This window comes from Vairimorpha necatrix, chromosome 4 (assembly GCF_036630325.1).
Source record: "Vairimorpha necatrix chromosome 4, complete sequence".
In the NCBI taxonomy this organism is placed as follows: Eukaryota; Fungi; Microsporidia; family Nosematidae; genus Vairimorpha; species Vairimorpha necatrix.
In genome coordinates this window covers 534,636-551,997 of record NC_088819.1, presented here as the reverse complement: position 1 = coordinate 551,997, position 17,362 = coordinate 534,636, and the positions used below count along the sequence as shown (strand labels likewise).

Below are 17,362 nucleotides of genomic sequence, written 5' to 3'. Positions count from 1 at the left end.
CTTAGTGGATGATGTACTCAAGAATATGTACTAATCGGTCGGTTACATATACAAATTTAGACAATAAAGCCAATTTCATATATTTTATTATATTAGCGATCTAAAATCTTAAACAAGTCAATGTTTAATGTAGAAAATAATTACTTTTTTTTTACTTTGCAACAAAAAATCAAAATAATTTATCATGCATTTTTTATTGTAGTATCATATGTCATCTTCTTCACTTATAGCAAATTGTAACCAAAAGAAATAAATTATGATAGTTTTACCGTTTTTTTCAATTATAATAACAAACGTAGCTATCTCAAAATATACACATATAACCGAACTTGATTGAATTTGACTTGATTTGATCTATAAAATAATGCTATCTTTCAAAAATAGAGATATATTGTATCAGTCCTTCGATGTTAACGCTTAGCAATTTATATTAAAGTTCTATCTTTTTTTATTTTGTCATAGCAAGATAAGACGATGGCGGAAAGCCATAGGTTGCACATTGAACTATTCAATAAGTGAGAAGTTGCTTGAATAAAAAAGAGCGCCTTCTACAAAAGATTAAGCCGTAGGATATTTCGTGTATGATCAATGCAAAAATAGAATTTCAATAATGTAATTGTTATTAAACTATTTAATTTATTTATTCCTTAAAATGATTTTTACTTTTGATTTTGCATTTTGCGCACAATTAGGTTGGAAAGAATATCTAGGACACATTTCTTGTGATCATGTGACTACTAATTCTTTAAATACAACGTATATTCATGATTTAACTCTATTCAGATCATATGATGAACTTGAAAATCAATTTACTCATTATAATTCTATAGAACCCACTCTTACTGGTGATCTATTTTATAACACCGAACCCACTAACAAGATGAATGCTAATACTAATGTATATAACATAGTTGATGAATGTTATAATTACAATTTTTTGAAAGATGCTATAACGGCCTGTATCGCTAATAATGACGCCGAGGAAAATATTTCGACAGACACAGTGCAATTTTCGTCGACTTATTGTTTTGATAATACAAAATCAAAAGACGATGGAATTATAAATTATAACTCAATAAATAAAGCCAGTCGAAATGAGACAGAAACACTGCAAATAGAGCCTACTTCTTATTTCGAAGGTTCTAATTATGCAAGAAACGAAACAGTGTCGTTCATTTGCAATAATGAATTGGAGAAATTTATTGATATAAATACAGGGGAAATAGAGACAAAGTATTCTTGCGATAGTAATAAAACTTTGAAAGATGAAATGGAAATATATTTTTGCAATGATGATATAGAAAAAAATATTGATATAGAGAATATAGCTTTAGAATTAAATTCGTTTATAGTTACGAACGACGAAAATTTACAAAGGCCGGAGAATTTTAGAGAATATAGTCAATTATCACAAGATTCAAATTATGATCAATCATTGGATTTCAGACATTTGAGAAATCAATTATCAGAATGTAAAAATAAAATAGAAAATTTTATTGATCAGAAAAAAAAAATAATAATCACTGGTTATGAAAAAATTACAACTAATATAAAAAGTATGAAATCACACGAACATGTTTTTGAGCTTTATATACAAATTAGTAAAATATCACAAAGTTATTTATATTACTTAAAGAAACGACAATTGCCCAGAATTAAAAATGAAATAATTGCATTGCGAATAAATTTCGATATAGGAAATTTGATTTTGGAATTTATAAGGATTTTTGAATTTTTTTTAACAGTTTATGACATGAAAAAAAAAATAGCCCCAAATAAAAAGATCTCAAATAAGTATAGGATAAAAATTCATAACTACAATATTGGAATATTTTCTGTTTTCAATTATATACCGATAATTGAAATTTTTGAAAGTTTGAAACAACAGATGAGTATAAATAAGTCTTTAGATTATAATTTACATGTAAAAATTGTTAAAATAATAGGTTGTTTAAGAGGTTACTTATTTAATTTATCATCTAGAACTAAATATACAATAAAATTGTACAATGAATTAAATAGGATATACAATATATCATAATAACTCTTTAATTTCTTTCAGTACTTCCAACAAAAAAAAACAGATTTTTAAATTTATAAAAAGAAATTTTACTGACATATCTTTAAATTTCGAGAGCAGGTCTTGTAATTTGTTTGTAAATTAATTATTAAAATGGTCGACATAATATCATATAAACTACAACAATGGTAAATATTATTCATTCAATTTTTTTGTATATTGAATTGTCACTGTTCTACTTCTACGTAACAGTAATCATGTTATTTTGTTAATACTAAACAAAAAAAGGGAATGCGAAGAATAAATAAAAGACTTTTCGTTATTATTTTGTTTTAAATTTTCGTCCTTTGTTATCTTAAATTTTATGAAACTAGAACTAATATAGTGAATATAATAACAAATTTTATTTAAATTTTTTTTTTCAAGCAAGAACTCTGGATCTAAATTATATGCTTCATAATTAATCATCATTTTTGAAGATGTATAGATAAATAATTAGCTTACTTATTACTTTAAGCATTGTATTTGCAGTTAATACTATAATTGATCAAAAATTTCACAGACTATAGACATTATATTAGAACTGAACATAAAATCTCGACACGTACACTTTGTGTGTTATAAATGACCAATAAAGACTTTCAAAAACCAACAAAAAAAAACAAAATATTAGTTAAATTGTATTATGCGTTTCTAAAGACCAGAAGGTGATCCAATTCGAATAAAAAATTTTGTATGTTAAGACCATCAAGATGGCACTTATAATTACATGTCCTATATTATAATATTTAAATGACCCGTAAAGCTACAATTAAATTATCATTTTGAAGCATAAAATCGAAATCTTACTGTATGAATAGTTTTCACAGGAATGACACGGAGTAACAAATTATAAAAAACCCGTGTACAGCCCTCATAAAATAAACTCAGCAAATTTATGGATACAAAACAAAAATTATACTTTACGTGCTAATCTGAGGGGGTATAGTTACTGACCAAGTTTAATTGTATATTCATTGGTGCCCGCTAGGTGAACTTAGCACCATCTTTCGGACCACAAAAGAGTAGAGATTTCGAAAATGATTCCTTAAAGATAATGGGTGCGAACAAGCATACCTTTATTTTTGATGATATAGTAAGCGATAAAAAAACCAAAATAATGATCAATTTACGAATTAGGGTTCTAAATTGACCATGAATCTATAAATATGTAAATAAAATATAAAGATTCATATTGGTATAGAGTGTAAATTATTTATTAGTATAAATACATGTATAAATAAGATTATGGGTATATAGCAAATATCGAACAACATAGTATTCACTTGTATATTGTTTTTTTAAGAATTTTTGTTTAAAGTAGTAGCAAGACCAATTGCATTTGAATGATGATTTTTTTCAAAAAGTATAGTGGTTGAAATCATTATATGTTAATACAAATTCGTTACAGAGGAAATATTTATTTTGTAATTCCATTGTGTTTATTGTCCATTTAATTTTTTTAATACTAACATCTAGAGAAAAGAGATTCTATTGTTTTGAACTAACTATATTTTTAAATGTTTTAAACCGTATAATGAAAACTTTATAAATAGTATATAGCCCTTGGTTAAGAAATTATAATATAGTGTTAGCATTTACTAGAAAAATTTCTTTTAGTAATATTAATAAAAAAATGTTTACTGTATTATTTTAGCACAAAAAAAAGCATCATAAAACCTAGATCAGGTAATACAATAAATCATATGACGTAATTATAAAAGTTCATCAATAGCTTTTACTAACTTATCGTTGCAGTGTTTATGTACACTATCGATGACAAACTCAATTATTCGCCTTACTACAGTCTTTTAAAGCTGCCTTGCCTCAGATTTAATAATATAACTCTGGATGATCTTAATCATTGCAATCTGAACATATGTGTCAGTTACAACTGACTTCTTTTTTGTCATTAACATAGAGACAAAAATTTAGAAATCTTGACTTTATAAAATAAATAATACTATATTTGAAAATAGATTTTAAATTGGTATTCAAATAATTTCTTTAATTATAATTAAATATTACATACATGGTTACTTTCAACTCTTAAAAAATAAAAACGCTAATTAAAATCCGGGGAGATATCATAAGTGTTGATTTTTTAATGTACTATATTTAACATAAATATATAAAAAAACTCGAATCTTGTAAATAAACCATTAAATATAGATATGTACTTAGATAAAGGTTTTTTAGAAAAACAAAATTATGGCAACGCTTAAAAAATATATCTAAAACTACGACTTTAAAACAGTTCATATCAATTGTATGAGGAAAGTATATTTCTAAGCTAATATGTTATAAATGTATCATCATATATATAAAAAACTTTTATTTAATTTTTTACCCCTCTTTTTTGTAATTTTGTAAAATCTAAACTTCTTATTTTACCCTATTTGTGTATTAAAAATATCAAATTTATATCTAATGTTTCGATATGATTATTGTAAGTGTGTATACTTTGTGTTAATACATTTTAATTTTGATTATTATTTTTGTGAAACTCGATTTCAAAATATTGTCAGAATCGTTTTTTAGAATTTATTTAACCCTTCTACGAAAAATTGTAAAAACAAGTGACAAATGAAGATTTTGAATATAAGTGTCAAAAATGAGCTAAGAAGTTTCCAAAATTATCTCATTATAATTATTAAATGTTTTAGCTCAACTTTACTCCTTATATGTTACTAAAAAGTATTTTTAAAAATTATGCTTTTTCCTTTTCTTATTCAAAATAAAAATGGAAGATCAAAAAAAACAAAGGAGGAAGTAAATGCCACAACAAAATAAATAAATCCCGTTTTCAAAACGGGAAAGCATACGCTAGTCATCATATATATAAAAGAATTTTATTTAATTTTTTACCCCTCTTTTTTGTGACTTTGAAATTTTTAAACTATTTATTTTCCCTTTATTGTGCATTAAAAATATCAAATTTATATCTAATGTTTCGATATGATTATTGTAAGTATGTATACTATGTGTTAATACATTTTAATTTTGATTATTATTTTTGTGAAACTCGATTTCAAAATATTGTCAGAATCGTTTTTTAGAATTTATTTAACCCTTCTACGAAAAATTGTAAAAACAAGTGACAAATGAAGATTTTGAATATAAGTGTCAAAAATGAGCTAAGAAGTTTCCAAAATTATCTCATTATAATTATTAAATGTTTTAGCTCAACTTTACTCCTTATATGTTACTAAAAAGTATTTTTAAAAATTATGCTTTTTCCTTTTCTTATTCAAAATAAAAATGGAAGATCAAAAAAAACAAAGGAGGAAGTAAATGCCACAACAAAATAAATAAATCCCGTTTTCAAAACGGGAAAGCATACGCTAGTCATCATATATATAAAAGAATTTTATTTAATTTTTTACCCCTCTTTTTTGTGACTTTGAAATTTTTAAACTATTTATTTTCCCTTTATTGTGCATTAAAAATATCAAATTTATATCTAATGTTTCGATATGATTATTGTAAGTATGTATACTATGTGTTAATACATTTTAATTTTGATTATTATTTTTGTTAAACTCAGTTCCAAAATATTGTCAGAATCGTTTGTTAGAATTTATTTAACCCTTCCAGGAAAAATTTTAAAAACAAATAACGAAGAAGAAATTAATGTAAGTGTCAAAAACTGAGCTTAAGAAGTTTTCAAAATTATCTATTGAGATTATTAAATGTTTTAAAGCAACACTACTCCTTATATGTTACTAAAAAGTATTCTTGAAAATCATGTCTAAACTCTGTCAAATGTAATCATCCAAAATGGAAACTTTACAAAATTTGAGGATGAAAGACATATTATCAAACTAAACTTTTAGATCCCGTTTTCAAAACGGGAAAGCATACGCTAGTTTACTATAAAATAAATCAAAGACAGAGTCAGACCTCATTCTTTAAAAAAATATTTCCTATAAGGAGATCTTGGTATTATGAATTAAGAATTGTGAACATAATTATTTTCGAAAAGTATTATCACCCCGTGTCTAAAAGAAATCAAACATTAAAAAAAAACATTAACGGCCTATAAGAGTACTTCTGTGGTGTATATGAAAAGTATTTGAAAGAACACATGTTTGATCATGAAACTTTGAATCATTATTATTATTACAAAAACATTATAAAGTTTTACCGTAACACATCTGAAAACAACTGACGGCAATTAAATATAAACATTCTGTAAAATTACGTACAGAAACTTAAAACTAATTTTTTATTTCCTATTTCTTCTAAGTAACCTAAGTTTTTATGTTTCATTATTTTTACTATGTATTTAAAAAGAGGTAAAAACCAAAAAGTATAATAAAAATTACAAGATTTAAGCAAAATGCCTATTAGAATGAACTGGTATTTAAGAGTCATTATTTTCTAGTAATATATGAGTGATTTAGATTAAATTATTACTATCAAAAATACAGGAGTAAAAATATGGCTTTACTATTAAAAACTAATACTTGACTACGATAATTTAATACACAAAAAAAAACTATAAAGCAAACAATTAACTCAACCAATTAATTATCATGTATTATATCAATTGAAAAATAAAATTTGTTAGAAATACGAATTATATTGCATTATTGAATCAGTTATTTTTTTTTTTGAATAAAAGCCAGAGAAGCATATTTTATATAAAAAATAGCTAAAGTTGGTTCTTTCATAATTATGTTGGATAAGGGCTATATCTGGAACATATGAATGAATGTTTAAAAATAGTTTTTGCTTTTGTACTTTTGTATATTGTTCTAAGAATTTGAAAACTCATACAAACTAATGAAAATTTAGCATATTTAAAATTTATTTGTAACAAATGATTATAGAATTTGAACAAAAATGATAAATTTGAGTTATAACTAAACCAATACGGTAAACAATATTTGCAGAAAATTTATTTTACTCTAAAAGTTGAATAATTTCATACAACTTACTACATCAAGTAGGGGCATAAATACAATCACCTTTTTCGTTTAAAGTAAAAAACATTCAGACACTTTTTTTAATTTTTTTTAGTTGATTTATGATTTAAAATTCTAGTTTCTACCCATTTGTATCCATACAAAAACAAATATTTTTATGATAATTCCTGCATTTTTTTAATGATATAGAATTAACATAAATCATTAAAGATTAGGTACAAAATCTTGGTTATTTTGCAAATAATTCAAATTTATGTTATTTTTTTGCTGCATTGTTGTAATTAAATATCATCTTAAGATTCTCGTATTTTTTAGTTATGGTTTAAATTATAAGCATTTGTTATGTAGAACATTGAAATTATATCGCATTAAACTAAACACATACATTTTTTTTCGACAAAATACATACTTTATAATAATAATAATAATATAAGGAGTATAGGATTATGAATCAAAAATAACTAAAAACTTCATTTATTTTATTGTAGTTAATAAATAAAAAGTAATGGAAGAAATTATAAATCAATATAATAAGACTAAGATATAATTTTTGTAAGAAGATAAAAAATGTAAAAAGCATTAATTTACAATTATTTGGAACTTTTAAACGTATAATTTAAAAAAACAAAGAAACCAATTTATATATAGTTTTAAATACAAATTTAACAATTATTTACCATTTGTTATATAGAGATATAGTTTATTGTGGTGAGTCAACTTTGCGCCATTTTCGCATATTTGATGTCAAATTTTCATTTCACTAAAAATGTAGAAAAAAATGTTAATGACATAATTTGTCAAAACAATTAAGTAAAAGAACACATTCAGTTTGTTTTTACTATATTTATAAATTAATAATAGAATAATTATTTAAAATATTTAAGCTGATGCTCAACGAAAAAATATAATTTCTTTAAATTAACTATTAATGAGTTAAATTCTTATGATATTAGATTTAATGTCACTTTAAGCCAACCAAAAAACCTTTAAATAAGATTTTGGAGAAAAAATTGCTAAGTATTGGAAATTGTAAATACCTTATTTAAATAATGTTATTGATAATTAAAATATTTATACACATAAGCTAAATGAAGAATTCATAAAAAAATTAATTTATACCCTTTTTAATGTTGATTTTTATAAGTTTATCTCTGATTGTAATCAAAGCTGATTATCTAAAGAAGATGTTTAATTCTATTTTTACTGATAAGAAAGAGAATCGGGAAGAAAATTTACTAAATTTTTGCGATGTAATACATAATAAATCCATCGTCTGTATTAGGTATTTTATAATTCCTAACATTGAAGACATAGAAAGCGAATACAAAAAATTATATAAAGAAAGATACAATGAAATTAGTCAAAAATTAAAAGAAATGTATAAAATATTTACAAATGCTTGCTTAATTATACTTAGGTCCTTTAATGACAAAGAACACGACAGTTTATATAATACAATAGATGAACAGAAGTTATTTAAGCAAAAAATAGATGATACTATAAAGGATTATAAAAAAGAGGTTTTTGTTCTAAAAGATGCAATTCAACGAGAAATTAACTATCATCGATATTCGTATAAAAAGAAATACAATAAAACATGGGATGACACAGCTAAAAATAAATAAAAATATTAAATTGGGTCGACTTTATATTAATATATAAAATGTCTATTTTATTTATATAAAAATGCAAAAATATCAAAAAAAGAGAAATTTACATTTTGACTAAAATAATTAAATCTAGGACTTAAAAATTTGATAAGGAAAACATTGTTACAGCAAAAAATTATTATGGATTAGTTGTCGAATATAATTAAATCGACAGTTTATGCTTAACATACAACATAAAAACTTGAAACTACTACCAAAACTTATGTTTTTTTTCTAATACCTTATGAGTATTGCTTATTATTACTTTAAAATTTGACTTCAAAAAACATTTACAGCTATCTTACATGCTATATTAAATTTGATTTCGGCCAAATATTATTTCATAGGCTTACTGATTCGACTTTCTAAATTTGTTTGCTAGTAATAAATATAAATTTTTTGTTTTTCTTTTGCTTCCAATCGTATCATTTATACAATGTGAAAATATTGCCCGTAAAGTCTAAAGGTCGATTTGTATCTTTTTACAGATACAAAAAAGTAGATTCTCCAAAATATTTTCTATTTAATGCTGTAGTAATAAATTTAATTGAAGTATACACGTTGTATATGATAATATTAAAAATTTCCATAATCAAATATTTTTCATTCAAAACACGTTTTATAAATTTTGTAGTATATTTGTGTTTTTAAAGAGTTGTAAAATATTGAAATATACATTAAAATCATAAAGGATTTAAATCGACTTTTTTCTAACCCAAGTTTTACGATGAAAAATGTCTTCAGTTTTGTACATAGGCATGATTTTGCAGGTAAATATCTATACTCCGAATAATAAATAAAATATTACCTTTCAAAATCGCCTTTTAATATAAATTTAGGATATAATACGATGTATTATAGTAATATAAATATAAAAAAAGAAATTTTTCTTGTATCTTCAACGTCTAAATGTGATTTTATTGGGTATTTGTGCATATTTTAAAAAATAATTGCCTTTAAAGGTATTATTCTATATAAAACCATTGCAATTTTTTTTAGTGTTAAATACACATATATGATATTCCACGCAAGGAATTTTTAAGTGTAACAATACATTCATAGTAAATTGATTTTTATTATGAAAAAATAATATAAAATACTTGTTAAGTAGTCGCTCGAGGATATGTTAAGTACTAGCTATTTATACAACAATTAATTGAAATATTTGAGATTTATAAGAAAAATCTACCTCAGTTGTACTTTTTAGAGGAATTGGCATCGTCTAAAAAAAGTGTATACACAATTAGGCTTTAATATTTGTATCATATGTATAAATATATAAAGTACAAGTACAAAATTGCTTATTTCTTTTGATAATTTGATTATAATTAGTTAAGATTGTAAACTGCAGTTCGTTAAGATTTTACTTCGAAATATAATAAAAGACCATGATTCATCTTTGTTTGTTTTTATTAATTTGGCTATTCCCAAACTTCATTTCTATTTTTTGATTACACATTTTGAAGATTTTAGAAGATAATTTTTTTAAAAAATTATTGTACGACTAAGATATAAGAATTCATCGATCCTGTTATTATTTATCTTATTTTTTATTTCACTAAAATGCCTACAATTTTTTTTTTGAGTATTGATTTTAAATATTAGAATATAAATATCATATGATGAATACGGATTTAATTCTAGAGTTTTAGAATATTCCTATCCTTTTTCTTCTAAAAATGTTATATATAAAAAAATTTAAATTAGTAAACTCTTTGATTTTTTGACTAATTTTTTTTACACTCTAAAGATGTAATACAACAAAAATTTAATACAAGACTACGCTTTTAAAATTTTATGTAGTTTTTTTCCCATATAATATAGACATCAAAATTTTTTATCTGTGATCTTTTTGTTAAAATAATGGTTTTTAAAACTAATAAGGCCGCGTAGAACATATTGGAGCTATTTAAAATCCCCTTTATTGCAATATAAGAATATTTATTTATTTTCCGCCATAATTTCTTTTAAATTTTCAATGACGATTTTACTATATTTTTTTATTGTATCCAATTTACGGAGAAAAAAATACAGTTTTTTTAAAAAATTGTTAAATACATTAGTCGTTTCTTTGACTTCATTGAGGGCTAGGTTCTGGATATATTTTTTTTGCACAAATATTCTAAATATTCTAAAATTTTTAACTAAAAAATATTCATTCTTTAAAATTTCTAATCTTTTAGGTAAAACATCGTAAATATGTAAAATCTTGTGACTATCAAATTTATAACAAAGGTTTTTTGGCAATAATCGTTTTATATATTCAAAACTATATGTAAAAAAAAATAAGCTATCCCACAAAGGATCATCGGAGTCTACATCTTTGAAATTATTTGATATGTATGATTCTATTTTATTAAATTGCGAATTTAAAGCTATATTAAAGAGCCAAAATTTTCTATATATCATGTTTTTACCCAATCTAAACCTTTTAAGCTTCTTTGAACAATTAAAATAGTAGGTGTCACTTCGTTTGATCATTATTTTTTCATCCTCCAAATCCCATATTAAAACCTGATCTTTTAATTTTTTTGTCAATAATTTAAAATCTGTATATTTTTCCGCGATAGAATGTTTTACTTTGATGTTACACTTTGCGGATTTATTTTTGGTCTTGACATTATTCTTTTTTAAGGTCGATTCTTTATTTGTATAGTTTTTACATATGGGAAAATATTCTATCAACTGATTATCTACTTTTTCTCCTTGGATCATTGGCGAATTTGGGGTGTCGTATGCAAATAAATTAAATTTTCTCTTCTTAAATGGAAGATTACAATAACTTGAGCTTCTAATAAATTTTGAGACATCCTGCTTGTTTGTCAATGATGTGCCCATCACTTGGTCCCCTCCGTTGGTATGATTTTTAATTTCGCAACAAATTACAAAAAATGTGTAATATAACATTAAAGGGTAAAAAATGTAAGATAATTATTTAGCGTTATAAACCTAACATAATCAGTATTTTTTGTTGCTAGACAATTGTCATTTTAGAATTAAAATTTAATTGATTAAAATTATCTGGAATCTAAACATTAATTTATAAAACATCACTTTTGATTAATGAATAGTACTTATTGATATGAAAATATCATATTTAAAATCTGATTTTTACAAATACAACTATTAAGGAAAAAATTTATGAAAAGTGAACAGATGTCTGGAAATAGATACTTACCTTAGATAATAAAGCAAGAGTATATTGTAAATTGATCTGCAGTCATGTCTCTGGTTAAAACCTAAATATTCATCTCGTTCATCATTAGGATTACTTATCATCTTGTTTATTTTAATATCATTCTAATCACGCTTTAAATGTTTTAACTCAACGTCTTGCGATGTCTTTATCATCGTAAATGTTAAATTATTCATTAGTACAATTTTTGTTATAGTAAAGTTTTTAGAAATTGTTATAAAGTCTGCATTTCTTTATAGTATTAAAATTAAGAGTAATTCGTGAAAATTTTTTACTTTTATTCATTGCAAATGTTTATTTATTCAAAACTAGCGTATGGTTTCCCGTTTTGAAAACGGGATTTGAATGTTTTGTTTTATAATATGTCGCTCCTCGGTGAATTTGGTAAGTTTCCATTTTGGGATGATTGAATTTGATTGGATAAAGACATCGTGTTCAAAAATACTTTTTAGTAACATATAAGGAGTAAAGTTAAGTTAGAAACATTTATGAGTCATATTGAAATATTTTTGGGAACTTCTAAGCTCAATTTTTGACCTTTATTTTTAAAATCATCATTGGTTAAATGTTTTTACAATTTTTCGCGGAAGGGTAAAATAAATTCTAAAAAACGATTCTGACGATATTTTGGAACTGAGTTTAACAAAAATAATAATAAAAATGTAAAAGTATTAACATGTCGTATACGCACCTACAATTATCAAATTGAAACATTAAATCTATATTTGTTATTATTTTAAAACAATAAGCTCAAAACATATCGTTTAGAAATTTCAAAGTCACAAAAAAGAGGGGTAAAAAATTAAATAAAATTCTTTTATATATATGAATGATCAATCTTGATTAGATATCAAGTATAAACATAAATATGAATTTACGTGAGTAATTTATGTTAAGGTTGAAGTTCTACGTTGTATTTTTAGTTTTTTTGCGGATTTTTCTATTAATATACGGCTAAAGTTTTCTATATGTATAAATTTAGAAAAAACAGCTTGATTTGATAAAAAAACTCAGGTTATTTTTTCTTTATGTGCCAATAGTTTAGTTTTAAGTATACGTTTCAGTTACGAAAATTTGAATGGAAAAATAGGAAATTAATGTGAGAAAGTTCTCAATTTTATATATTTGGTTATAGAGCAAAGAAGAGCCCAATTTTCGATTATTTAAATTTCTATTAACATAAAAAGATATATAAAAAGTGGCGCCTCGCGATACTGAGGAATTTAATATACATAAATTACTTTGCTTTAAATAAATTTCAAAGAACGATAACTCTCTATGTGCGTAGTTTCTTGTATCATTATAAAGATTAATATCTTAACTCTCCCAAAAATTTCATTCGTAATTAATTTCCTTAATACAATAATATTAAATAGTATTATATTTAAAGAAGCGAATCTTGTATCGAACAATCGAAATTATTCTGCTGATCCAAAGGGAATCTAGTTCATAAGTCAGAACCATTTTGTTTCATTTCAAACAACTGTTACATGCATTCAAAAAGAATTACAAGTAACCTTTAAATAAAATAGTATACTGTAGTAGTGTCTCGAGACAAAAAAATTAGGATGATTAACTTATCTATTACTCTAGAGATGGGATAAATAAGAATCAGGAGTTACTTTATGTGCGTCACACTATATAATATGAAAATAAGAACCAATTCAGATATTTTACTTGAGGTGCAAAAAAAGAGCATACTTGATAGATTTGAAATTTCGTTGACGCTATCTTTCAGGATTCTGTGGGCTGCTGGATTCAACTCTACAAAAGTTGCTTCATGGAAACTATATCAAGCGTAAACATTGTTGCTGATAGTTAATTTATGCATCTAGTGTTTGAGATTAAAATTTATAGTAAATTTACAAAATTTTGGAGGATGTCTCTCACAAGCTGATTGCAATTAAATCAAAAAATGAAACAATTATATTATTACAAAATTGTATCTTTTTAAAAATTTAAGCTAATTAAATTTAACTTTATAATCAGAGCGGTTTTCTGTGATATTCTACTAAACTTTTTATAAATTGTAACAAAATGTTATATTTTTGCAACATGACTACAAATTAAAGCATTCTAGTAATTTTGGCATAAAATTATCAATATCATTGGACGAACGAGAACTCATTATGAACATTCTTTCCATTAGATGTTTTTTATACTTAAACTCATACAAATAGTTTATTCAATATCAAATACAAGATTTTAATTTAAATTGAAAATGGATATTTAAAATATATGTAAAAATCATATTTTTGTAAATTACATATGTTTAAAATGATCAGAAATGGACGTTGCATTATTCGCCTTAGAAACATTAAGGTATGTAAAATATGTTTTCGGGTTTTACAAGAGACAAAAAAATTTACTATTAGTTCAATAAATATAATTTATATAAAGTTAAATTAACTTATTGTTTTTTTTATAACCACGTGGCCATCTATGCAGTTGCTGCAATTTTTAAATGTACCTTTAGACACCTAGTTCTATGTTCCATACAGAATTCTTTATCTGGCATTAAGAAAATAATGCAAGTATATTAGTATATTATCAGTTTACTTGTGATTAAAAACTATTTTTTGTCAATTAAATAAATATTTTTGATTTTGTTATTGTATTAAAAAAAATAAATATATAAAATAAAAAAACTTCAAAATTCCCACTTCTAAAATAGAGAAGATTATGAGGCAAGTATTTAAAGAAAAAAAAACAAAGACAGCTAAATGTATAGCTTTTACACCTAAATAGTATAAATATTCCAAATACAATGTTTATTTTTCTGCCTAAAGGTTGTACCTAATATAAGTACTAAAATTATAGTCTACATTTAGATCTGATTAGATTTACTATAGTATAACAAAAAAAACATGTCAAAGTAATTATAATGCCAAGCGTAAAAACAAAGAGCAAAAAAGAAGTAGATATAGAAATTAGAAACCCATGTGTATAAATTTTTTATATTTATCAAATTAGGAACTATTAAATTTCCCAAAAAACTCGAAATAAGCCAAATACACGACGATTGTTATATACGATCCATAATAATCTGACAATATACGCTAAAGTACGTCGTTTGTACTATTTGTGAAAAAAGAGATTTTAAAGATATCTAAGTCTATTAAATGTTAGTTAAATTTTAGTAAAATTTCCAAATAACAATGATTATAACTTACATATCAAAACAGATGTTTTATTGAGTTAATTTTTGCTTAATCCATATATTTGTAGTACAGCTTGTCCCCGTATTGCTCATGGGATTCAGATCTCCAAAAATATAAATAAAATGAAATTGTTTTAGTTTTCAACTCCAAGTTTTCAGCTTCATTCTCATCCAAATACATTACTTCTGTAAAAGTCACTATTTTTAATAGTGCGCTTACAGCTCCAGACACTTCTTCCTCTCCTGCATCCTTTGATCTTATACTCGTTGTCTTTCTAAAGAGATGAACTTTAGATTTTCATAACACAATAGACTATGGCTATGTTTGTAGCTAGAATTATATTTTCAGATTTGATGTACTTTCTGTGATACTCTGTCACCACCTGTCATATACATTACAAAGGAACTGTAGTGTTAACACCAGAAAGGAGGCCTGTTTGTAAGTAGTATTCGATGATGCTCCTTCTGCAATGTTATTAAGTATATTTTTATTTAAATTGTGTTTATTGTATTTCCCCCGTGGGCTAGTCTGGTTCCTCATGTTAGGGGGTAAGGTATGAGAGGCCTTCCCGATGTCACTATATCTGTCTTTGTTTCCAGTTCTTCTCATCTTTAAAAATTGGGGTAAAGTAAAAAGAAAATATTTGTAGCAAAATATTTTCTAGAAAAATCATCCGGAGGGAAAAATAAATAAAAACAAATAATGTGGTAATTAATACCACAGGAACTATTCTTGTGCGAGATTAGTGTGATGGTCCCATTTTATTTGCAAAAAGGTAACTTTTCTTAGTTTTTTATTCTCGACCTTAGTATCGCTCCTAATTGGTTATACAACTTTAACTTTTAAAATTTATTCCCCCTTCTTGTCAAACATAAAAATGTCAGAAATATTTTGGATCTCCTATATAAAAGTGAATATCCTCTATCAACTTTTAAAAATTATATATATATATATATATATATATATATATATATATATATGTATATGTATATAAATATACATGAATTTTTTATCGAAGCTATTGTTTGGTTTATTTTTTCCGTTTAACCCCATTACCACGCACTTTATCTGTACACACCATCTTTATCTACCTCTACTATGTTCTTAGTTACAGATTTGTTTCGGAGAATCTCTACCATGTTCAAATGGGATACTCTTTAGCCTTCTTTATTGATCTCATTTGGATGTAAGCTTCGGTATGTTCAATATGCCGATTGAAATAACATAATTGTTGTAAGATATTTTCTCATAAAATGATTTAAAATCACTACTGAATCAACTTGGAAATTTTAACGCAAATTAATTTTGTCTATGTTTTGGGATTTATTATATATGATTTTCATTTCTAAAAAAATTAAAAGAATAAACATTGTAATTGAAAAATAAAAACGCACAAAATAACTATAATATTTTTGAGTATAAAAAGGCATTTTCATCTGAGAATTTATTGGTTGAATTTCAAAGTCAACTGACAGCTCTCCAGTGGTCCTCAGATTTCCCTGAAAGCAGAGAGCAGCATAATCTAGATATTCTTTCCTTTATTCTGATTATGTTTTCGAAGGTATAATATCACATTTTTAACCCCATAAACATAATAGAAAATCTTGCTTAGAAGGTTATGTTTATCTAATAAACAAATTTTTAGTAAAAATTCTTCGCAGACTGTTAAAGAAAAAACAGTTTACATCAAACATTGTAAAATAACATATAAAGTTTGTTATTTTTCAGAAAACTTCTAGTTTATTGTGCTAAAGAAGACCCCCAAGTCCATCTCTTGGGAACGATGACGAGGATAAAATAAATAGGATGCAGGACAGGAAGAAGTGGCTAGAGCTGTAAGCGCACAATCAAATATGGCGGTTGTGAAGAAGTGGTGTAGTTTAAGTACATCATAGCTAACATTTTGAAGTTGAAATACGAAAACAAGTGCACAGAAACTATTGTCTATAAAGAGCTAAATCCCATTAGCGATACTGGGACGAGCTGTGCTACAAATTTCTAAACTAAAGAAAAAAATTAACGAAATAAACTATTATTTATCGTTTGTTTATTATGATTTTCTAATTCGAAAAAAAAAAGAATTTAAAATAAATTTGATATTTAAAAGAATAAATATAATAGTAAGTATGAAATCAACAGCGAAAACATTTTTAAAATTTTTTTATTTATTGTCACAGTTCGAAACGATAGCCAGAGGTAAAAAAATCTATAGCGAGGGATCAATCGAAAAAATAGTACAAATAAATGGTCGTTTACGATGAACTAGAAATTTGGTCTCGAATTTTTGAGGGGAATAATTTTGAAGGGATAATAAAAAAAAAAAATATTGTCGTATCCTTCTATAAATATTATATATTTTCACCCCC

At 24.6% G+C, this 17,362-nt stretch overlaps 3 protein-coding genes across 3 annotated transcripts; 2 read left to right on the top strand and 1 right to left on the bottom strand.

The window, feature by feature from the left end:
* Positions 1-652: 652 nt before the first annotated feature.
* On the top strand, positions 653-2,041 carry VNE69_04114 (uncharacterized protein; the record flags this gene model as incomplete). Its single annotated transcript, XM_065473361.1, has 1 exon — positions 653-2,041. One exon carries the CDS (start codon positions 653-655, stop codon positions 2,039-2,041), a length of 1,389 nt encoding a protein of 462 aa, XP_065329433.1.
* Positions 2,042-8,117: 6,076 nt separating this feature from the next.
* Positions 8,118-8,615, top strand: VNE69_04113 (uncharacterized protein; the record flags this gene model as incomplete). The annotated part of the gene is made up of 1 exon (XM_065473360.1): positions 8,118-8,615. The coding sequence occupies one exon, from the start codon at positions 8,118-8,120 to the stop codon at positions 8,613-8,615; it is 498 nt and encodes a 165-aa protein (XP_065329432.1).
* A 1,965-nt stretch (positions 8,616-10,580) lies between these two features.
* VNE69_04112 (uncharacterized protein) lies at positions 10,581-11,546 on the bottom strand (the record flags this gene model as incomplete). Its single annotated transcript, XM_065473359.1, has 1 exon — positions 10,581-11,546. One exon carries the CDS (start codon positions 11,544-11,546, stop codon positions 10,581-10,583), a length of 966 nt encoding a protein of 321 aa, XP_065329431.1.
* Positions 11,547-17,362: the final 5,816 nt, after the last annotated feature.